The 24,568-nt window shown below is 40.2% G+C and overlaps 1 protein-coding gene across 8 annotated transcripts in view; it reads right to left on the bottom strand.

Moving 5' to 3' along the window:
• The window catches only part of DENND1A (DENN domain containing 1A), a 152,478-nt gene extending 129,047 nt beyond the window's left edge, over nucleotides 1-23,431 (bottom strand). For all 8 annotated transcript variants that reach the window (XM_062505519.1, XM_062505520.1, XM_062505521.1 and 5 more), the window contains exons 1-2: nucleotides 23,301-23,431; nucleotides 17,580-17,650 (exon numbers count right to left, since the gene is read on the bottom strand). In XM_062505519.1, the coding sequence (XP_062361503.1) occupies nucleotides 17,580-17,650; nucleotides 23,301-23,317 (88 nt within the window). In that variant the 5' untranslated portion in view covers nucleotides 23,318-23,431. The remainder of the gene's footprint in view (nucleotides 1-17,579; nucleotides 17,651-23,300) is intronic.
• Between the last annotated feature and the right edge of the window lie 1,137 nt (nucleotides 23,432-24,568).

Raw genomic sequence — 24,568 nt, 5'->3', positions numbered from 1 at the left:
ATGGAATGGGGCCAGGTTTAATCAAAACTTTAGTAATTCGGGCCAGGTTTAAGCAAAACTTTAGTAATTCTTTCAATGGAAGTTGGGAAAGAGTTGTGGTGCAAGTAGTGTTCAAAGTATGACCTACAACTGGGGAAATATCTCTCTATTAAATCCTTTTGTTTCATCCATACCACAATATTAGTTTTACAAACCCCAGTTGTATAACAGTGCAGATTAATTTCTATTGCTAACATTCTAAACTGCTAAGAGTACAGAGACATTGGAAGGCATAAGATATCTTCAGTGAGCAGCAAACTCAGAATTATTTCTTTACACAGAAGAGCAGGAAGCTTTCAGTCCAGATTAATTTTTAAACTGCTGATACTGACAGAACTAAAACTAGAACAAGAAGAAGGGGATGCACAGGATACAGCTAAAACTAAAATAACAGACATCAAAACCAGAAGACTAAGTACATATTTCGAGTCCTGTTTGTTACTTGTTTCTCCCATCTTCATTTGAGGTCTTCAGATCTTTTCTCTGCACTGGTTAATGACTTTGGTGATACCTCAAGCCCACATTAAATCATGGTTGATGAATCTTTTGAGTTTGCCTTACTGTGCACTTAAAGGGAATATTTCTCATGATAACCATCTGTTCTTCAACCAACCCAGAAATGTACTATTCCTGCAAATTGAAGCCAAACTCCAGGAGTCCTGCAAACTGCAAATTTTGAATGGATTATATTTTTATTTCTTTATTCCCCCGTAATTTTAGTCAGCAAATTATACAGCAGCTAAAACTTGCAAAAAATATAATTAGGTAAAAACATACTTCAATGGTCAAGAAATCCACAAAGCCTGGCTTACAAAATGAAATATGAAGTGTTTTGAAATATTTTACAGGCTGCCTGTAATAATTATACAAAAGAGTTTAAATGCAGAAGTTGAATGGGAACACCTACTTTAAGCAGGCTTTTTTGGGGTTTAATAATTTTTAAAATTTATTTGTGTTTGATCAGAGTATTTTTTTTCATAACCTTTTTGACACTCTATAAATTTAATAGAAATGTGTTTCAAGTGCTCAGGTCATGAATACTGAATTTGTTTCTCTCCTGCCTCTTTGTATTTATATTCTGAGACAGTGGAGTTGCCTGGTGACAGTCTCCCCACTTCCACAGCAGCTGGCAAGCCCTCCTTGTCCTGGGAATATGAAAGAACCAGTTAACTAATATTTCAGGCTCTGATTTAAATGTGACAGTCTGGAAGTGCCAATACCATGCAGGGCAGGATTTACAAACTAAGATTTTTCCAAAAGTCTCAGAAGCAATAAAGAAAGAAAAATAACAAGACCTTTATCACATCTAGCTAACATGCAGCAAAAATTAATCCTGAATAATTAATTAATCTCAATTAGTGCATCATCTAGAGTTTAACAATAGCAGACACAAGCAGTGATTATCTAAATCTGTTAATTTAGACTTTCAGAATGTAAATTCTCAGGCTAAGGCCAAAGCAACCAGAGCTTTGACAGCTTTACAAGAAACAGTCACCTCTTTAATATTTACAGGACACGTATTTCAGATGGCTTCTGAATGCCTATCTGCTGGCCTGAGATTACTGCTTCTGCTGAAGCACCCAAAACAACTTCTCTAAGCTCACTTTGGACAGCAGCAAAAATAAAAGTTATATTTGATAAAACTAGAGCTTATAGCCAGCTGAATTAATACCCAACAATATACTAAGCACCTTCATTTAGAAAAATCCTTATTCAATTAATTTTATGACAATTTTTTATGTAATGTTACATTTTCTACTTCCCTGTGTCAAGCAAATATCGTTGCTCTGAAGAAAACCAGAATTAAGATTTTAATTTCATATTGCTTTTTAGCAACAGTGTATAAAAAAGAACTTGTGCAAAACCACAATGTGGCCATGGCAATAATCAACTGCATTACAAAACCTAAAGGAATTGCTAATGAAAACAAACAGTATTTTCCAACACACTGCCAGGTTTTTCACTACTAGAAAATATTTTGAGTTTTATAAACATTCTCTAAGCTGCCTTATTTTTGTCATTTTTGGGTTTAGCTTTCATCATACTTTGGCCATTGAAATTTGGTAATAACCTATCTTCACTATGTCTTACAGAACATTTTATAATTGTTTAAGTTTTTAAAAATTTCTTTCCCGACTTCACCAACCATATTAACTTCAGACAGACATATTACCAGAGAAATACATAAAGAACAGCAGAAATCCATTCACTGTGATATGGACTGCCACACATCAGGTTTAATCTGAACTGACTCAAAAAGGACGTGGAACAGAAGTCTTGAAGCCAACCATAAGTTCTTGAAGTGTTGTACTGAGAAAGAAAAAACAACAACCCTTCTCTTGAGCAACTGCATAATTGCCCAAACTACAGAGAGAAACCTTCTTTGTTACACATGCAACAGTGAATACTGATTTCTAAGCCTCAAGCTATGTAACTTTCTAATGTTTCAAACCCTGACCCCACTTTCATACTCTCAATATTGATAGTCTCCAAGTGGCCATGTGTTACTGCAGCAGAGCAGCACTGCTCGCAGACACTGCTGCCACTGACTGCACAAGCACCTGTGAGAGGAACCCCCAGCACAGCAACTGCACAGCTCAGAGCAAACAGAGCTGCACCATCAGCTGCGGCCTGATGGCTTCTGCTTGTGCATCTCTGCTCAGCTCAGGCTGCTTTAGTGATCCGTATGACACAAAACAAACCATTCCAGCCAGGATGAAATGCTGAAAACCTCCCTTTGCTTCCATTGGTCCCTGCAGGGGAGATGTCACCACAAATGCTTTTGGGTACGTGCAGTAAGACACAGCTTACCTGTCAGACCTGTCATAAATCTGATTCATCCACGTCCTTATCAACAAAGGACAGCCAAACCTCACGAGCATTTCTGGGGAGCTGATTTCATAGTGGTGCTCTGGTTGCAGCCACACTTAGAGCCTCACCCTCACTGCACTGACAACCCCAGAAACCTGGGCTATGAAACAGAACTGACCAAGAGTTTCCACAGTCACCAACGCCTTCCTGAGCTTTGAGGGGTGCAAGTTCATATATTAAAAGATCATACATAAAAGAGCAATAACTATTTTATTGGGACACTTCAGAACTTGGCCTTGTACCCTTCAGTACTCAGCCTCATCTTTTTGTTTCAGCTTGAGCCATGCAACATCTCAACTCACCACTCCTATTAGTGCTTCCCATTCTTTCAAAACAGTAAAACAGTAAAAACCTATAACAACAGGTAAGCTGGAATCCAGTTTAAAAAAATAAACAAACCCAGAGATTGGTCACAGTAAGCCACACCAAAGGCTGCAGCATCACTGAAGTCCCAAGAAAGCCTTCAAGTAAAGCATTAAATGAGAGGAAAGATCGTATGAACAGGGAAAGCATCCAACATATACCCCAGCAAAACATTTCTGTGGAGTCAGAAATGTTGATCACACAAGTTGGACTTCTTGAACACCATTTAAAACTTAGTGGGGATGAGGGGAAGGAGGTCCTACCATGGAAAAATACATCTCATGGAGCTAATGACCGTGAGATGAAAGAAAAACAAAATCACTGTGTGTTCAGCTGCTCAGAATGACTTCTCTCTTTTGGAGGAAAGTTCATTAACTGGACAGCATCAGGCAGCACAACAGAGCCATGGATGTATCCACACTTGCAGGACTGACCTAGTTCATGGCTGCAGTGCTTTCAGTTACCATTAGCAAAGCTCACTACGCTGTGTGCAATGCTGTAACAAAAAGAAGGTCTCTGGGAAACTAAGTTTAGCACATTTAAAGCAGTGCTGTCAGCTTGAAGAGAAATTTGGTTTAGATAAAGAGGAGTTTGCTGATATTCAGTGCAACTAGACAGGAAATCTATCATCTCACTAAAAAAAATTTAAATATTTTTGCTACTGTAGAAAAGGCAAGGGTATCAAAAGAATTTTTAACCACAAAAAATGTTTTCAGACACTTGATACTTTCAAGATGTATGAGAGCATACATCCAGCTACCAAAATGCTCCTGAGAGAGTGGAGGAGTCCATTTCTGAGCAGGAACATTTTATAATCATGTCACAGCCCTGGAAATCTGGTATATATAAACCCAGCAATTTCACTAATTTCCTTCTTCTTTCCCTTGCCCAGCTTTAAGAAACCACAAACTCCAATCTAAACTTTCAGCCCTTTCCAAAGCTCTGCAGGTTCGTTTCAGCCTGGCCACCCTTAGCAGCAGACTTGCTGAAAACAATCTTCTTCCTTCACTAGCAATTCCAAAGGTAATCTAAAACTGTAACTTGCGTCCACTTGTACAAACTCTGTCCACAGGTGATGATCCAGGCACTGCTGAAGTGCAGCTGGCCACTGACTCTGGCAGTGGGACGCTGGAGGAACCAGTTCTCACAAATGTGACAAACTCAAGAGCTGGGGTGGCTCTTGTCACACACCAGCACACCTTGAGATGCTTTACCTGCTCTATTCTCATTGTCTCGTTCCATGTCTAATTGGGTTTCTAAGCTCTCTGCTCCCCAGCTGCTTTTTCCATGATGAATTCACACCACTGTTGCACTCTCATCAGAAGAATTTCAAGCATCAACAAGTAATTTCTGAAACCTCTTTTTGCTAAACTCTTATTTGCACTACATCCAAACACCCTTTTTTGAGAACAGAAATTTACTCTTTGAAAAATAAACATACATCTCTAACTCTAGCACCACCACATCAATGCTCCATTCCCTAACTGTTCCATCGAGGCTCCACATATTGCTCCACAGAGGCTTCAGTGACCAAACTAATGATGAAGCTCTCTCCATCTTTTTATACAAGTATATATGTTTAATTTTTAAACATGAAAGATTAAATTAGAAGTTAGCCACACAAACACAACTCCTTTTAAAAAGGCTCAAAACACTGTATTTACATCTGCAAGTACTCATGTTATTACTACAACCTTTATAACAGAGCTTAGGTTTGCTTCAAACAAAACAGGGTTCTCAGCGATAGAGGCCCAAGAAAAAGCCCTGCATACAGTTAGTCTACAAAGAATTAACTGGATTAATTAGCAAGGGATTTGAGAAGCAGCTTGGAGCTAGAAAACCAAAACACTAAATTGTTTAAATACTTTGGCAATGGATCAAGGTTTCTAGGCAGCCCTATGTTCCATTCTCTCCTTTTTTTTTTTGCTCGGTGTTTTAACACATTTAACCTGACGAGGTAGTTTTTCATGAGATATGAATGACACTGTCAAAATACCAAAAAAGAAGATGTGAATTAAAAAATGCCACAAGCTGTTAGCAATTCTGCCAACATGCATGAGCCCAGGCAACATTAATTAAAAATCAATAGCTTAGGACATAAATAGCTCTTATCTCTGTTATAGTATATCTCTAACATAACTCTTTATTAAAGAAAAAAAGGGGGAAAAAAGCCAGTGTCTCTGCTATTATCCTGACTGAATTGACCACAACAAAGCAAAAGGAATAAGGCAAAAACCCTGAGCAAAGAAACCCTTATGAGAAAGGGAGGACAGGCATATGAATGATTGGAATGCCTCAGCCTCACACTATCATTAACACATAACCGGCTGGAAACAGCCACACTGCAAATACTTGGAGAACAAGTTACCAGGAAGAACATTCCATGTTTTCAGTGCTAATAGGATTCTATACAAAATCCTTCCTGCCAAGGAAACAAAAATAACATGCACATCTTTCTGTCAACTAGGACTCGGTAATCTCTATCTTCCTGAGTTTATTAATCAGTATTTTTATTTTGCATCTCAAGTAAAGATTGTAAATTCTCCAATAATTCTAAAATAAAGATGAGAAAAAGCAGGAAGTTACACTCAACCTTTATTTCCTTTAGCAACACCATATTCAAACTAAACTTACATTAGCAGGCATCAAAGCTAAAAGACTTAAGATAACTAGAAACTTAAACCACAGCTTTCAACAACTGTTTTCACACTGAAAGACCCAAACCCATTTTCTAATACAGGATCACCTAAAGCCCAGCAAGCTGGATGTGCAGTTTGGTTTCCTCATAACTCCCAGGCAATCATGGCAATTTAGATTACTGAGGAGCTTCTACAGAAAATTAACGTGAAACAGAAGATGTAAAATCATACTGCAATGGAAAGCTTAGCTTAGCTTAGTTTAGCTTAGGCTAAGCTTAGTTTTCTTTTAGTCTAACAACTGCTTTATTCAATGACTATTAATGACAGGCATATCTAATGCTTCCATCAAGACACAGTACTCTATAAACAACGATGAAGAATTCAAACCAATGGAAATATTTCACTAATTCAGCTGGAATTTCAGTCCTACCTTGCACCTGTACTTCAGCACACTCCTACTTCCTCCTATCCCCTGGTCATAATCCCAGCTCCCAAAAATGTATTGATTGAAATGCAGCACAAGAAAATCAAAGGCTCTATTCATAAAGCAGACACCAAGTGTTAGGACATGGAAACAGAAGACCTCACTTTTCACAAGATCTTTGCTCTAACTTTTCATTGAGCTACAGTCAGAAATTATGTATTTCATTCTGAACTGCCCAAATTTCATTCCAGCTGTTGGCAATTTCAGTTAACCTTGTTTAAGATGAGCTGAATACAAGGTTTTGGTGCTACATTTGATGTAACGCAATTCTTCATCTAGAAAGTGAATTATGCAATCTTAATTTTTAGAAGGAGGGGTACATTAGAACACAGAACTGCCATTACTAAAGTTCCTCTGAACAGAACAAATTGAAATTCCACCAAATTCCCCCAACAATGCTTTTTGTCATTGTAAAAATACAAACTAGCATTTTATTAACATTTCTATTGTTTCCATGGAAGGTTCAAGAAAACGAAGCAATTCTGAAACTTCGTTAAATCATCTGCCTCCATTTTACTTGATCATTATAAATAAAACTGAATAGAAGATGCACAAGTAATTTGTAAACTCTTTCAAAGGATCTGATTTACATTTTTCTTCTACAAAGATGAAGATGTCCCCATAACATGCTCCATTTTTGTTAAATATTAAATTAAGACACACTACATATATGGCAAAAATGGAATATATTTTTTATATGTTTTGGAATTACTTTCAGCAGTCTAACACTGTTTATAATACTGGTGCAAATACTGCCACCAACAAAGAAACAAACATTAAAAAGGTGTCCTTTAAGCTTCCCTTTAAGGCATCTACCATAATCGTATAATTTGCTCTGGACATCATTAAAATGTAAAGTTAATGAGGATTCAGCTGAAAACAGAAGAAATGTAACCTATTTTCAGGCAAAACTTCTAACACTGCAATCAGAGGGAAAACCTCTTTGATGTCTCTTTGTCTCTTCTCATTAATTTTCTTTTGGTTTAAAAAAACACAAAGGCTGTTTAAACTAAAAAATGCATAGAAGTTTAAACATGGTAATTATAGTTGAGCTGCAATGAGGTCATTAGGTTTTTAAAACTTTGAGATAAACAAAATTGAGATGTATGACTATTTTAAAAACATGTCAATACTTAATTTCAATTGTCCATGTGACTGATACCCACTGTATTCTAAGGATTTAGTCTAGATACAGAACTGTTTCAAGATGATTTAGTGAAGGACAGAATCCCATGGCCAGGGCAGAGCAAAGCAATCAAGACATACATCAAAATGAAAAGCTGTAATTACTGCATTACTGGATGCCACAGCTAGTGTTTCTAAGTGCAACAAAACACACTTCTGCCATCCGTGCAAGAGAGATGGCAAATTGTGAGATTTTACTATGCTGTACCTCTATGGTTCATTAAGGAATAAAACACTGAACAAGTTAAATAATTCCATTTACTCACTACATCTATTCTTGTTTATGAACACTACCAAGGTACACACAAAGCTGCACACTTCTGTTTTAACATGCAAATTCTTTCCAGCAGGAAATACCTTAAAGTGGTCTTTAATGACACAATATTGATGCAATCTGATATACTGTAGTGGTAGATACTTTCAGCAAATAATTTACAAGTAAATTTCTCAAACACAAACTAAAACCAATTTTTACCACTACTGTGTACAAAACAAGGTGACAGATCATCACAACCAGAAGGCCTTAAGCCATAAACAGGGCAAATATAACTTGACCTTTAGTGTAGGAGGAATTTAATCACAATGAAGCAAAATAAGCATATTTATAACACTCTTCTGTGTGCCAGGATCACCTCTAGATAAAATGGAATGAGATCAATATATTATTTTGTGGCAAACCTTAAAAAAAAGTATGAATGTTAATGCGTTTGTGGACAGAGGTTACAGCAATAAGAGAGGGTCGTTTACCCTAATGAGTCTTTTTTATATGTTTGATAAACTCTTCAAATTAAACTGAGTCAATGGCCAACAGACAAGTATCAGATAAAACCAGAAACTACTTTAGGTGCAAGTGAAGCACAAGCCCAGAAGAAAATTTGATACCTAGCTCAAGGAAAGTTCTGGGGGTCGTGTTTTGGGGCTTTTGCATTTGGCCTTTCCTCTGCCACGTGTTAGAAGGGTTTGCTCAGCCCTTGCCCACGGAGCAGCTCTGTCCTACAGAGGTACAGCCTGGCCCAGAGCAGGCAGCACCTCCTGCTCCCCCAGCACTGCTCCTCCCCTCCCGGGACCTTTCCTGCTTGTCTGCACTCTCTTACAGCCAGACTCACGCAGACACAAAGCACACTCTGAAACAACAGAGGCACACACACACCTTACCAACAGGAAACACCAGCTCCCTGGCTGAGCCTCTGCCCGTTCTGTGCTGCTCAATCAGCCATTCTGCCTTCACACTTTCACACTCGGCTTCACTCTGCACTAAGGATTTTTGATAAGTGTTTCTCCACAGAGTGATAAACTGATTTTAGAATCTCTGGAACAGAAGTATTTTACAGATAGGAATTAGAGTCATTTACTTCAGGGGTGCAACAATGTAAGACTCAATTCTAAAGAGGTCATGTTACCACTGTTTATATTCATAACTACATAGTTTCAAAGTAAATGGTTCTTCAAAGGAACCAAATACAGGATTGAGTTAACACCTGTAGAATGCAATGGAAGTTGTGAGACTAATTCCCTTCACCACTGCTTAAAATCCCACCACAAATTCTGATAGTGCAAATTCCAGTCAGGAAAGTGTTCAGAAAAACCTCTCCAGACTATAACCCATTCCAGACAACAGATTATCAGCATCAGTTGTCTTTTCCCATCCTTCTATCCAAGGTTATCACCTTCAATACAGAAGTTCAACTCCCTTGGTTTCTATCTCACTCTTCCATGAAATAAATAATATTAAAAGGTACATTAAAAGCTGCTTTAATCTTAAAAAAAAGACATAAAATCATCTTTGCAGGAGCCAAAAATCTTTCAGCAGCTGGAATTTTCACAAATGGTTTACCAAAACTTGCTAGCCCCAGAAGGACCAAAATGCAAATTGTCTCTGGTAGCACAGAAGGTGGAGTTTAGGATTTCTTTAGATTTGATCCTGGGTTTTGACAACTGCTGATGAAATAAAACAATAATACTGCGTTAATTTTATACTTATTTGACAACAATCTAATCTCAAATCATCTCTTTTAAACTCCATCTCAATTTCTAAAAAAACTAACACCCAAACCGCAAATAGACAAAAAAATCAACACAAAACTAAACCAAGAAAAAACCACAGGAAAACCTAACAACGTCACTTTTTGTTCATAACAAAAAATACCACACCAAAGGCAGGCAGCCCAGTACTGCCTTGGGCACTCTGACAGGCCTCTTTCTGAATTCCAGTTCACATTCTCTTCTTGCAAGGAACTCCCCATAACAAAAAGAACCAGCAATATAAATAAATCTAGTTCATCTTTGACTTCCTCAAACTTGCTCGTCTGAGTGCTGCACTTGAAGCAGAGCTCTGTTCAGTGCTCTAGAGCACTTTGTAGTGTTCTGCCACAACTACCAACCTACACAACAACAGGCTAAAGACAGACACAAATTCTAAATTCCAGTACTTCCATTGAAAACATTCATAGGAAGCATCATCCAATTGTGGATGGACCAGTCAGTCACTTATGGGACCGTGCCGACTTCAGGGAAAGGAACCTCCCAGAGTCGGTGCCCTTAAATCTACAGGGAGTCTCCTTGAAAGTCATTACTACTTTGTTTCTTTTTCACCTGAATGACACTGGAATTGGAAGTTCTTTACAGCAGTGACTGTATCTAGGTTAACTGCTGATTGCAGATGCACTAAGCTTTGAGCAGAAGTTAACACTCATTAACAGATTACCTGTTGTGATTTAGAGCAACCAAAAAACAAATCACCTTGGAAATGCTTATGACTGAGAATGAACTCAAGTTAAAATTACTTCCTTAAATAAAGTCACACACACACACACACACCCCTTTTAACATCAACGTTTGGACTCTGTTCAAAGTACAATCTCTTTGCAGCTACTGGCATAGCAGCCCTACTCTTAAAGCAGCACAGTAAGAGAGAGTTAATTGCAACAAGTGCTTCACCAAATTCTTAAATGCTTCAAATGCTGAAATCTTACATGTTTCAGCAGTATTGGGTAGCTAAATCGAGTCTCTCAAGAACTCTTTAAAAGGAATAACCACTCAAATTCATCCATAAATTCCAGAAAATAAGTATAGTTAGTGAATGAAAATAATTTGTTAGAATCAGTAGAAAAACCCTCCCTAAGAAAGTTTCAGTTTAGCAGTTAATTCCAACCTGCAGTTAAAAAGGCACTAGCTGTCAGTCAGTTTTCTCACCCAACTCTATCATGAAAAGAAAAACTGACAGATCACAGGAGCTTGCCTTTGTAAACCAATTCGGGAACTTTCATGCTTCTTATTTGTTAGGTTAAAGGTTAAATTGCTGACCTCTGCCCTCCTGCTTAGCAGCCTTTCCCTTTTTCTGTAAAGCTTTATTTTGGGGCTGTATTTACATGGATTAGTCTCTTTTCACGCTAAGAAGGAATCTGTTCACAGCCAAAGCCTTAGTTCTGGTTGTACAAAAAGCAGTCACAATTATTCAGCAGCAGACAATGACCATATTGTGGATTTACAAAAAAACCACCTCAGCCATGGCAAGTTCTGTCCTTGCTGCACAAAACAATAGAAGAAAAATCTTATCAAGCATTCAAGAGAAAGCAAACAAAGCAGGCCCACTGTGAACTTGATGAAGATGTCAAGCTCCTTTAAAAATATATAAATCAACAAAAGAGTTTAAAGTCTTGTGAGTGAGACTTTCTGTGCTGAATTTTTCTGTCTAGTTAAACAGTGCCAGCATAGCAATATACTGCAGATTAGTAAATACTTGTGAAATAGGAAAGACATAGACAGAAGTAGTTAAAGCATGAAGCAAAAAGCCCAAAGAACTCTCTTCCCACAAAATAGTTCACAGCAACAGAGAAACATTCAGTTAGATTTGATATTGCTGGTTTGGGAGTTTATTAAATCTAGTACTATCAGATAAGAACACACCTAAAAAATGTGTTTAAGAAGGTAAAATGTATGACGACTTGCAAAATGACAGATTCTAGTGGTTTTTTTTTTCAATTTGAGTTCTGTATTTCATTTATACTGTAAAAACCAAACTGTGAACTGCTTTCACAGAAAACAGCTCAAACAGTGCTACTGACTTACCCGGACACTGCAGTCCCCAGCACGCTCTTTGTTAAAATCTTCCACCTTGTTTGTACTTAGAAGCAAAGCAATCAAATGGAAACAGCAAAACAAAGCAGAAGCTTAGGAGAATTAGAATTCCCAAATACCACCTACCTACTTAGGTTTGGTTACTTTTCCAATCCTGCTTTAGGAAGTTTGGTGCAGCAACACAGCACTGCAAAGATGGGATAGGAAAACTTGTGATATGGGAATTCAGCCCCTTCAACAGAAAGCCCTTATTTCATGGAAAGAGACCCGAATTCTGCACTTCCTTAGGTATTTCTAAACCTTCAGCATTTTATCTATTTCTCAATACAGAATGGGCAGATTGGAACCAATAAAATGCTTTCATCTTAAAAAAATAATGGCTGCTCTGAGAGGTTTATGGGTGAGGTTTACAAACCTTTGAATGACCAACTCTTAACTTAATCCTAGTCCAGTACCTTTGCTTATGTTCAAGAAAATCCTTCATCAGTATAGGAGGCACTGCTCTGTTATGTAACATTATAACCTATGCCAAAAGATAATGGTAAGGAGCAGCAGTGTGCCTGACAGAGACAGAAAGCTGCAAGTTCTCTCTGCCTGTGAAAGTCCTACCACAGAAACTACAGTGACAACTGTAGAACAATTTTAAGGCCCAAGTACATCGTGACTTCTCCCAGTAGAGTTAAGGACTTCGATTAGTTTAAATTATGCATTTGTGATCTACTGGGAAGGGGGGAGGGAGGGAAAGAGCTATTACAACCCAAGGCTAGAACATGAAAAGTAAAGAAGGAAGTACTTAAACTACTCACAAGCTTCTAGTAGGAACAAGATTAGTAGTACATGCTACTCTAGGAGCCAATTCAAATGCAAATTTCATCCTTTCACTCAAACAATGATAAACTACCTCAGAGTTAATAGTTTCCTTCTAAGATTCATCTCCCTTTTCAACTTAGCGGTATGTTTTCTAGAAAAGAAAGAAGCACATGGAGAATCTTACAGCAAGACCTTTTAAATTCTGTCATAAAAGAAGCAGCATAAACTACATTTCCTTTCCTAATCCAGTGAACATTTGTTAAACTCTAATATACTTACACTTAGTCCATGCGGTCGCGTTTGGGCTTCTAACTTACCATGGCTTCTTAAAAAAACACTCAGAAAGAAATCCTTTAGCTGTACTAAACCATTTCAGCTTTCTCCTTGAACACACAGCAAGAATTTATGCTACACTCACAAAAAGATGAAAGATGAGGTCCTTGGAGAGAAAGGCCTTTTGGCACACTACATGGTAAAGCTACAGATTTGACATACTTTTATAATGTCTGCTTTGGCAAGAACACAAAAACCCCACACAAAAGCATGGTACATCCTCCCAGACAGGGGTGTAGGGGCTGTTTTACTCTTGTGAGCATTTACTTTCAAATGCTCTTACTTCAGAGACTATTTTGATCGGTTACTTTAGACTAACAAATTCTCTTTTGCTATATGAACAGTTTGACAGTCAGACTACAATTCTCACAGCTCTTTCTAACAAGAGAGACTCTTTGGCTAAGGTCCAGCAGCAGCCTTAAATTTGTCACATCCTATTCTGATGAATGATCTGCAGCAGTTTTAAGATCATAAAGTGCTTTGAAAGTTAAAAGCAAAACTTCACAAGTAGTAGGCTTTCGCTTTCTTTATAAAGGTATTTAAACTAAATTTGCTAGGAGATTCCTTCTACTTCTGCATCTCAAAAAACCTGCACAAAACAATCTGCTGTCTGAGATTAAAAACATAGGAAACAGCTGCAATGTACTTCTGTACAATGTGTCAACAGCATAGAACTGGGCATCTAGGAGTGCTTAAGTGAACTTAAGCAGTTATCTTCTGTAAAAGAAACAACACAAGTTCTTTGTAATTTACTACTTCAGCTTCTGTGAAGTTTCAGTATTATGAAATGCCATGACAAATACAGAAATCACAATCTTATAAAATGCTTTTTTCCTTCCTTTACACAGAGACTAAAGATAGGAGAAGAAATTCAGTAAAAGAGTAGTATTTCATAAAAAGCTTTCAATGATCCACATCATGTAACGATTCCAGTGCATGAGAGAAGAGCATGCACCAGGACACAAAACTTACTAGTTTTACTTTGAGCCAATATTTTCCCTAAAATATTTCATTTTTACAATAGAACTGTGGCTATTTTTCCCTCTTTTTCAGAAAGCAATTGTGTGGGAGCTGGTGAGAAGCATTAGATTTGCAAAGTTCCTATGCTTTGCAAAGTTCCTATACTTCTACCTGACATACACAACACAGATTTCTCACTAGATAAATTCCATGTACTGTCACTGTAAAAACACAGATTCTGTTCTTTCTATTCTAGTTTGCAGCTTCTCACTTTCAGTGAGAAGGCTCCAGCCTCTGGAGCAATGCATCCCAACAAAGAGGAAATCAGGGGAGAAGAGGCCTCTAAGGGTGAACAAGGAGCTCCTGGACAAACTAAACACAAACAGGCAGCTTCCAGAGGGTGGAAGCAGGGAAACATGGCCTGGAAGGAATGCAGAGGAACTGCCTGAACAGCCAGGCATCAGGTTAGCAAAGCTAAAGCCCTGCCAGAAATAAATCTGGCCAAGGACACCAAGGACAACAAGAAAAGCTTTTATAGATGCGTTGGCAATAAAAGAAAGAACAGGGAAAATATGTGTCCTCTCAGAACGGGGAACTCCCAGCTTCCATTGAAACATCAATCACTGTGCAAAAAAAATGGTTTGGTGTTGCCTTTTCCTAAGGAAATATATTTTTAATGAGAAATATTCATCTTCATGCTGCCAGCCACTCAGAGTTGCAGCTATCCTGCTCCACAGTTCTTAAAAAAGAGACATGACATCTACTTAAGAAAAATCTGTATGTTTCCAGGTAAGACCTATGAATTCAACAAAGAAAAGCACAAAAACCACCTTTAAATACAAGTGAATGCTGGAATTGTATAATGTACCAAAGACTTCATGTGCCAAAAATATACAATGCTGAGCACAGATGATCATTATTTTTAAACAGTCTTGAGGGGAAAGGACAGTGAAAGCCCAGCAAGCTGATCCAGTGATCATTTCCACTTTTAGTTCACACATTTCACTGTGGTTTGGCAAAGTTCTGCCTGGACTGGAATAAAACAATGTTTGCTTTTTCAACTTCTTTGGTTTCAATGAAATTTTTCTCTTTGTACCTTATTAAGTGTACAAAATATTCCCCAGATGATCCTGAAGCTTGATCCTGAGCAGGTGTGAGGTCAGACCAGGTTCTTCGTGGTTTTGAAGCCGTTTGGTGTTGAAAACCTCCAAGGATGGAGATGCACAACATCCCTTGAGTGACCCGGTGTAATATTTGACTCCTCATGATGAACAGGTTCCCATATTCCCTTAGAATGCCTCTTGATCCAGGCTGTCACTGCACCTTGCCCTCCTGCCACGCACCACTTGGCAAGCCTGGACCCCTCATCCTGCTGGACTCCCCGGGGATGGAAGGCTGCTGCTCAGGATCCCTGGAGCCTCCTGCAGGCTGGAGCAGCCCAGCACTCTTGTCTCCTCACACTGAAGTGCTTCAGCTCACTCACCATCTTTGCAGCCCTCCACGGGACTTGGTCCGGTTTATTGGTGTCTTTCGTGGAATCCAGAACAGATTTTTCCCTTCTGCAGTTGACTATGAACTTTGAAATACATAAAAACTTAAAATTTCAGCTGACACTTCACAGTCACATGGCAAACATCCTTTGCTTCTTTCTCACTTTTCCTCTTTCAATTTGCTCCCCCATCCCACCAGGGCTGGGGGAGAGGGCAGCTGCGTGGGGCTGAGCTGCCAGCTGGGGTTAATCCATGACAGCTACACACATTTTTGAATAACAAAATAGAGGCAAGTTTTACCATCCCACAAGCCAGACAATCCCCCACACCAGGACAGTTACAGCTTTGGAGCAATTCTTTCTCCTCAAGACCAAGTCAGAAGATTGATATCAGACTTAAGAGCATTTTAAGTATCAATAGCACTATTATACTAGATACAAACTTCAAAAACAGCTGCCTCAGTTAATTTGGGGATCAATTAAACAGGGAGAAATAGTTTTAAACCCTCCTGATAATTTGCTTCCTATACAACTTCTATACATTTTACTTTTCCCAACAGTAGCTGCTCCTTGCCATGCAACATACATTCCCTGACTGCAAAAAAAGAGAAGTGAGTCTATATTCTTATGGTTTTGGCATGGTACAGACAGCCAAAAAGTGGGTGCAGACTACATGGAGGTTTCTAGGTGTGTATTTCTGGAATGGTGATTTGCCTGTGATACAGTACAACTGTTAAATACAGTGACACTACAGAGAACCAGACAACCTTCATTCAGAACAGGAGGACAAAATATTTGGGTATACACAAATTTAAGGCATCTGAGAATAAAATATACCTCTTAAGAATAAAAAATTGCTTGGGAAAAATCTCATAAAAGATTCTTCAGAGAGAGTAACTTTAAAATATATGACTAGTGAAATCAATTATTAGAACTTTTTCACTCCCTAAAAAGAATTTCTGAAGATTTTGCACCTACAAGTGCATACAACAAACCTAAAAACACAAGTAAGTGAAACTCCCACAGAATCAGTTGGTTTATAGAACAAAATGTATACTAAATTCTCCAATTAAAAACCTGTAAAGTAGTTTCTGTGCTTTTTAACCCACCTTCCCACAGCAGGGAATTAATCCCTCCAGGGGGATGCAAACAAACTTCAAAGAGAAGATTATACCCAGACACTAGTACTGTACAATGTAATGTTTATGGTCAAATTTGTTCAGATTTTCTAGCACTAGAATCCAGGTCAGATGGGCAGAAACAAAGACCAGTTATTAAAAGGGCTCCTGCAGTTACATCAAATAGTTGTGATGGCACAGAGCAGTAGGGCAAGCCAAAACTGTATTCCAGTTACAACTCCTAGGAGGCTTTGGCAGGGGAGGAAGGAGTTGCAGCTATTTGACTTTCACAGACTGTAACAAATATAGATATAAAAGGAGGTAAGTGGCTTTCCAATCAATAAAATACAAAAATCTTTTCTATTGGTTCATTACACCATATCTACAACACACACGTGATTGTTTAACAAAAAGACAAAAGAAATAATACTTCAGTTTAATTTTGACTAACTTCCTTTTTGTCCCATTCTAGAAATTGAATTCTCATAACAGTATCTTGAACTAAGTTTTGGCATTAGGAATTTCAACCTTCGCTTTTCCTGCTTATTTGATCAAATTCCTCGGTGCGATAAAAGTGCAATCAAAAACTCCCAAATGTACTTACATGTTGGTTTCAGCAGGTATGGGATTTCTCTACTATAAACATAGGAATATTTACCAAAAATAATATTACAGAAAAATACTTGTGTAATTATGACTTACTAACAATGGTAAAAACAGTTAACCAAATTGTAAGCTGCATCCATGCCTAATTTCCAGATAAAGTCATTTGATCAAAGAGAGAATTCTGGGAGCAGAGAAAAACACTTTTGTAGACAAGTAAGAAAGAGGAAGTAAAAACAAAATCCAAACAAGATGTTTTAAGACTATTTTTTTTTTGTTTAAAACTACCCTTTTTCACATGAGCAGAAAATACCAATCTGAAAAAGCACTTACTTTTTCAACCTAATCAAGAGAAGAGTTATTTCTGTTCTAAAAGACAGAAAGAGACAAAACAGTCAAAGAAACCTGAAAATTGTCCACAATCAGGTAGAGAAACATAAATTTCTCACTTCTAGTCCTAATTGCAAAAGATTCCACAGAACCAGTAATTTAGATATTTTAAAAGCTAGAACAGCATAAGTTTAAATGTACTTCATTATCTCACAATATATTGTTCTTAAGAATAGTTTTAGCCAATAAATAGGTAGAACTACAGTGCAGAACAGTACCTTTCCCAATGCAACTGATTCCTGAGTGGGTCACTTCTGCATACACCTCAAAGGTAGTTTCTGGATTTTGTCTGAAACAAAAGGAAGGTATTTAGCACTCTGAGAATTTGGTTTAAGTGCACTTGCAGTGAGGCAGTCAGAAAGGGTTCTCAGCATGCACACAGTACAATGACAACTAGAGAATCTCCATTTCTTGGTTTACAGCCTTGGATGATTTCTCATCAGACTTTTATCAGGTGATAAATACAGGGATTTTTTCAGGGAAAAAAAGTCTTGGAAACTTTTCATCAAACTGAAAAGTCACACTGTCCAACACTGAACAAACAGCACCCAGACTCACATTTTCATTACTGTTACCCTTGAGTTCAACTTCATGACATTCATTTGCCCAGGAAAAAGGAAAAAAATTAGTAGCTGCAGTCAAGAGGAGGCAAAATCACTTTCTGCACACACGAGGCTGTATTTAGGATGAAGACAGTGCCCCTTTTTAGTACCTGTCAAAATATTTCTAAGTCTTAGTCAAAAAAAGGCCGTGCTGGAGAATATTACAAACACACATGGTTTGGTCTCATGAGACTCCAGAGCCTTAAACCCAGAAATTTGCCAGATACAGGGAAGTAAGTGTGACAGTCAAGAAAACATACCAAACTGAGCTACAAGATGTAAATGGTGTTTGAGGAAAGAGATTTACTTTGCTCAAGAGTTATAGATACACCAGTAGTAAACGTAAAAAGTTAATGATATTACTTCAAAACAAACAAACAAACATTAAGTGTATATTTTCAGTTCTTACTAATTTAACTCTCTAAGTGATGCTCTGGAACTACATCTCGTAATAAGCATGTAAAGGCAGCAGATGATTACATAAGAAAGAATATTTTGAGTTAACTCCTGACTAACAATTTTAGCTACTCCAGATATTTATGAGATTAAAGAGACTGCAATCCTGAAATAAAGATTTTGCAGGTCTGAACATGTGAAATTTTATTCTTAGACATTCTGGTTAAAATCAAGAATCAAAATTGCATAATTACTGTCCCAAATTTATGTCTGCTTGTATAGTGACAATATTGTCTCCTATGTGTTAATGCAAACTAACATTAGAAAATTGCTGTGGTGCAATTTACTTGTGAATTTTGTAACTTCCTTACAGCTAAGGACGAAAATAATATGGGACAAAACCCATAAATATATATGCTAGAATTCCTAACTGAATGATCATTTTAAAAATTAAACTCATCTTACCCGACATTTCAAACCAAACATAAGCACATCAAGCAGTTCAGCTTAACTCTTCAGAGAATTTCTATTATTTTTAATCCTACTTTAACACCAGAAGGATTAAGGAAAACATTTCTAACCATGCCACAGGCCCACTTAGCCTAACTCAAGTGGCTCTAAGCCAAACCCCACACCTATTTAAACTGACAGAAAAGCTACCATTGCTTTCAGTAGCACAGGATCACACTCCTCAGTTTTACAGAGCACCTCTCAGGAGCAACAGTGGTTCACAACTCAATTAATGGTAATTTAATTTGCCACCAGCTCCCAACTGATTTGTCTTAAGCAGCTGCTTTTTCAGAAAACTACACTCGTAAGTTATGAGAAATCCAAAGTCAGCTATTATTGTGCAATATAAACCAAACTTGCATAATTCTCGTGGCACTGCTCAAGTTGCAGCACATACCCTGCAGACACTGGGCTTGAGCTCCATTCCACAGTCAGGGGACTGGGGGAGGACAGAGTGACACCCACAGAGCACCAGAAATGTATTTTTCCTTTCATACACATTGCTGGGCAGGCTTATCATACCCTCCTTGTTTGTGTCTTTATTTTTAGCACCCTGTTTCCTTAATTGAAAGTTTATAAACTTTATATTTTTACAGCTAATGGTTAAAACAACAAACACCTCTTCAGTATTATGTTAGAACCCATGTTCAAATTCTTAAGTGAAAGCAATGTGTAACACAGCTGGCAGGAGCACAGACTATATTCCAAAACTTTCAGACAAAAAGACATTACATTTTGTATTTTAATTTTCCATGACAAACGTCCATTTATTTCTATGAACAGTGAAATTAAAGTAGCCTTCCCAAGTGAGAAACTCAGTATTAAAGGCTGCATTCAACAACCAACACCTCAGTATGAGAATGAAGTCCTTGTTGGATTGTGGATGTTTTATAACTTTTCAGAGGCATTAAGGAAACAAGTGACTATAAGACTTCATGCAGTTTGCAAATACAGCATAAACATGATCAGAAATGTGTACTCTGGAGCCCAGTGCCACCCCTGTGTCGCACAGAAACCCCAGTCCCTGCAATCCTCCACAGCACAAGAGACTTGAACACACACACCAAGTTTTCCCTCCTCCCAAAAATCACTTACAGACCCACAGTCACTTATCAAGTGAACAATAACATGCAATTAAAAAAAATAAATAGTACCTCATTTATTGGAGAGCTAGGTAATTTCAGAAGGAAATGCAACACTTCTTTGTAAACACAAACTTAGGAAGGAGCAGTATGAGAAAATAATACTTCCATGATAAATGCTAGTTGTATGAATTATTTCAAAACTCTGATGTAGAAATAACATCCGTTTCAAAGCAATCGATATGAAATTCAATTTTACACTGAAATAAGATATTTATGTACCTTTTGTGATCAAATATTGTCGTTCACCAAACTGTAAGAGATTTATTCAGAATAAAATTAAATCAAGTCCTTTCTGAAGCTGGATGGCTGAAGTACATACATTACATGTCTACAACCCATTTCAATTCTGTCAGGAGTGTTTTTGGTACGCATAGGAAAATGCAGTAGCACTTATGACAGAAAGTATCATTCTGCTTAAGAACTGAGGCATAAGAGTTAGTTGTCTTGTCTGATAATTAGTTGTCTTGTAACAAGACTTAGTTCCTCAACTCTTGCAGAAAATAAATTATTAGCAGAAACCTGTAATCACTAATTCAATTCAGAAACTACAACTGAAGCCTTGATTAATTTCCATATGTTTATTTTTTTTGCTGGTATTCCCTAGGCAGATAATATTTCATCTTAGTGCATAACAAACATTCTGATAAATCTCTGAAAGCTTTCCCAGATGCACACTGGGCATCCATTGTGTCACCAGTGAACTGTGACCACCTCTGGAAAGGGACATGCCAACTGCTTTTACAGTGCAATGCCATTCTGCTGAACAGGTTGATATTGACACATTATTAACAACAAATAAATAAGAAATCCTTTCTATCTTGTAACAGGGAGTACAGAGGCTCCCGAGCAGTGACAGCAGCAGGTTAACAAGGCTCCTGTCCTACCTCACCTGGCTGGCACCGAGTGTCTGGCACGTTCCTACACAGGATTAACCCAGCACTGTAACCCAACACTCAATTTAGCTTTTTTTTTTTTTTTTTTTGCCTGCAGCTATACAGAAGCCAAAAGCTTACAGGACTGCTGGCAACTCCTTGATTTCTTTCACTTCAGTCTGATGCAGCTACTGATACTTTTCTCTAAGCAATCCTTCACCCAAATGACTCATTAGTCTACACCCATCAGAAATCTAACTGACAGATATGCCCAGGTTTTATGCAGAGTCTACCACAGTGTGTGCAAGGGATCCTGTGCCAAGCAGTCTAATATCTCTCATAGTTATCAATCTACTGCAAGAAGCAAGAGATCTGACTGCTGGATGTTTCCTGGGGCTCCAGCACATATTGGTAACACCCCTAAAGGAGATGTGCCTCACCCTACCCAGTTACCAAACACTTCTCTCATTCATATTTCCAACCCAATAAGGAAGTTACTTGCCAACATTAAAGTCTTTGCTGGATTAAACATCCAGCTCAGAAAGGCAGACCAGAAAAGCCTCTTACTCAGACAGGCTCTCTCACTCTATACATTTTAAGACTGTTTTGAAATTTTGTTTTTATACTACTCGGGCACAGTGTTCTGTCCAAAGTGGAATAAAGCAGTTTAAGTGTCGCTCAAGGCAAAGTTGCTTAATCACTCAGTGGACAAAATGCTTTCTCACAAAGTCCAAGGAGAACAAAAAGCAATGTCTACCTGGGTTTCTTACCTCTGCTACTCTGGTGATTGGGAAAGATGTGGGTTTTATCTGCAGTCTTGAAAGACAAGTTCACACTGAAAGACTGCACAGAAAAGGTCCTTAACTCCACTGGTGGCTCCATCTCCCTGACACTGGTTTCTAGTTGGAACATCTCACCTCCCTGATGACATTCTCATTTAGCAAAGTCTACTCAAAGTCACTGAAGTCCAATCAGCAATCACAAACCCAAAGATGGCAAACACAGCTTGTGGATTCAGTGTGCACACAAAAGAAACTGCATTTAAAGTAAGCATCAACAAGGTCATCATAAGAAGTTATTTTGGATCATAATCTTGAAGTGATCCAAGCAAGGGTGACCACTGCAGGGTCTGAAGGTGCCACTCAGAGATACAGCCTGCTCTGCTGCCAAAATACCTACAGTTTTCAATTCTACCTGTATTTGACTGTTTAAGCAGTTTCTCAGGCTTTCATTTCTCTGCAGCAACAGTTGAGAGCACATACCCCAAAAAAGGTGCAAAACTCATGCCCACAGTATGCTTAGGAAGGAAGGCTCATTCCTTTCTGGAACCAACCAATTGCCACAGTGCTATCATTACAAACACTCATTATACGCTTATATTTTCCTGAAACACCTGGCTGAAAAGACACGTTTTCATCTATCCAGCCTATGGGCTTGGGAACATGAAGATGTGTCATCACACAAACTATGTCCCCTCCAGTCTTGTATTCAAGTTAAACAAAAGAAGTGAAAAGTTAAAGCCCAATGTAATCCTGAAGAAGACATTGCTCAAGAACAAGTGCTCAACATGACCTGCTGAATAAAACAGAATCTTCTAATCTACCGGGGTCTCTCCACTCTATAAAACCTTTTCACACAGAGATGTCAGCGCTCCTGCTTGGCAATAGCTTTATTATACCTCTACCTGTGTCTGAGGAACTGAATTTTCCTGGAACGGCATATGAACAAACTGTGACTTTCAATGTGACTATAGCAAACGTACCAACAGGGCTTACCAATAAATCGACCATCGATTTCATGAAAATTTATAAAAACCCCAAACACTGAAGGCATGGATCTGCAGGCCCAGCACATCAATCACCTGCATCACTCTACTCCTTCCCCAAACCCCTTTGCTAATGCACTTTAGCTATCTCCAGGCCAGACTGTACTCCTCCTGTCACCACACTCTAATCTGGGCAAAGAAATTTGCACTCCTTCGACCCCTCCACACCCCCGAACAGGCGTCGGCTGTGCTGGCGACGAAGATGTTCCCAACAGAACCCCTCCGCCCTGCCTCAGGCCTGCACCGATAACATTGCACTGCCGTCCCCGCCTGGCCCTGAGAGCGGAGGGGCCGCGGGCCGGGTGTGAGGCAGGGTCGGCTCTCGCCCCTCTCCTGGGGCAGGGCCGGAGGGTCCCGCCCGGAGTTGGGGTCGGACGGCCCGTCCTGCCCGTCCCCCGGCCCACGGGACAGGGAGCGCTCTCTCCCCTTCCTTCTCCCTCTCCTTCTGGCCCAACCCGAGGCCCGCGGGCTCGGCCGGGGTCCCGCCCGCGCGGCCTCACACAGAGAGGAGGGAGGGTGGGGAAGTCAGTCCCCTTCTCGCCCTCCCGAGGGCCTGAAGCGCGGCTGGAGAGCTGCGGAGGGCACTCACTTGATCCTGGATCCCATGGTCTCCGGGGGGCCGCATAGACCCGGGACGGAGCGAGACACGGGCGGGGGCCGCAGGGCCGCGCTCTGTCCGCCGCTCGCCCCTCACTCCATCCCGGCCCGCGCCGCGGCGCCCCGGCCGAGTCACGGCGCGGGGACTGCCGGGAGCTGTAGTGCGGCGGGGCCGGGGCGGGCGCCGTGTCCGTGTCCGGGGGAGCCGTCAGGGAAAGAGCGGGCTCTGCTCGTGGTGCTGAGCCACAAGAAAGCAGGCGACGGGCAGAAACTGATGCACAGCAAATTCCACCCGAACACGAGGGAGAACTCCTTCACTGTACGAGTGACCGAGCACTGGAAAAGATTGTCCCGAGAGGGTGTGGAGTCTCCCTCACGGGGAATATTCCAGAATCGTCAGGACACAATCCTGTACCGCGTGCTCTCGTGACTGTCTGGACAGGGAGGTTGGACCAGATGCTCCTCAAGGTCCCTTCTGTGATACCCTTCTGGTATCCTGTGTCTGTGGCTGCGGCCGGGGGTCGGCAATGGCAACGCGGAGTGGCCCCGCTCCCCTCGGGGGATTCGGGCGGGATCGGCCCCGCTCCCCTCGGGGAGGTTCGGGCGGGATCGGCCCGCTCCCCTCGGGGGGTTCGGGCGGGATCGGCCCTGCTCCCCTCGGGGAGGTTCGGGCGGGACCGGCCCCGCTCCCCTCGGGGAGGTTCGGGCGGGACCGGCCCGCTCCCCTCGGGGAGGTTCGGGCGGGATCGGCCCCGCTCCCCTCGGGGAGGTTCGGGCGGGACCGGCCCGCTCCCCTCGGGGAGGTTCGGGCGGGACCGGCCCGCTCCCCTCAGGCCTCCTCAGCTGCCCCGCTGCATTCAGCAGCTGAAGAGTGGCCGGGACTGACCGGGCCAAACTGTGTCCCCAGTTTGATCCCAAGCCCGGGATACCCACCGATAACCAGGCCAGATGAGGAGCAGGATTGTCCGTCTTGGAAAGCCCCGTGCAGAGGGGAGCCGTCGCCACGGGCACGTGAGCATTCGATTTCCAAGGCCCACAGAAGTCAAAGGAAAGAGGTGGAGGGAGGTCTGGCCTGGCAGAGCTGGGACAGGACATTGTGAGCTGTGGGCACAGACACCAAAGCGGATGAAAAGACAGTAAAATATCACTAGAGAGAATCTCAAGGCCAAGCAAGATCATGAAGGGGACTGGTGATTTCTCAGAAATGGAATGCAGTCTGCTGAAAACACGTCTTACATTGACTCAAAAATTGCAGATAGA

The sequence above is a fragment of the Cinclus cinclus genome, chromosome 19 (assembly GCF_963662255.1).
Source record: "Cinclus cinclus chromosome 19, bCinCin1.1, whole genome shotgun sequence".
Lineage (NCBI taxonomy): Eukaryota > Metazoa > Chordata > Aves > Passeriformes > Cinclidae > Cinclus > Cinclus cinclus.
Note: the sequence above shows the minus strand (reverse complement) of the source record. Positions and strands in the feature narration are given on the sequence as shown.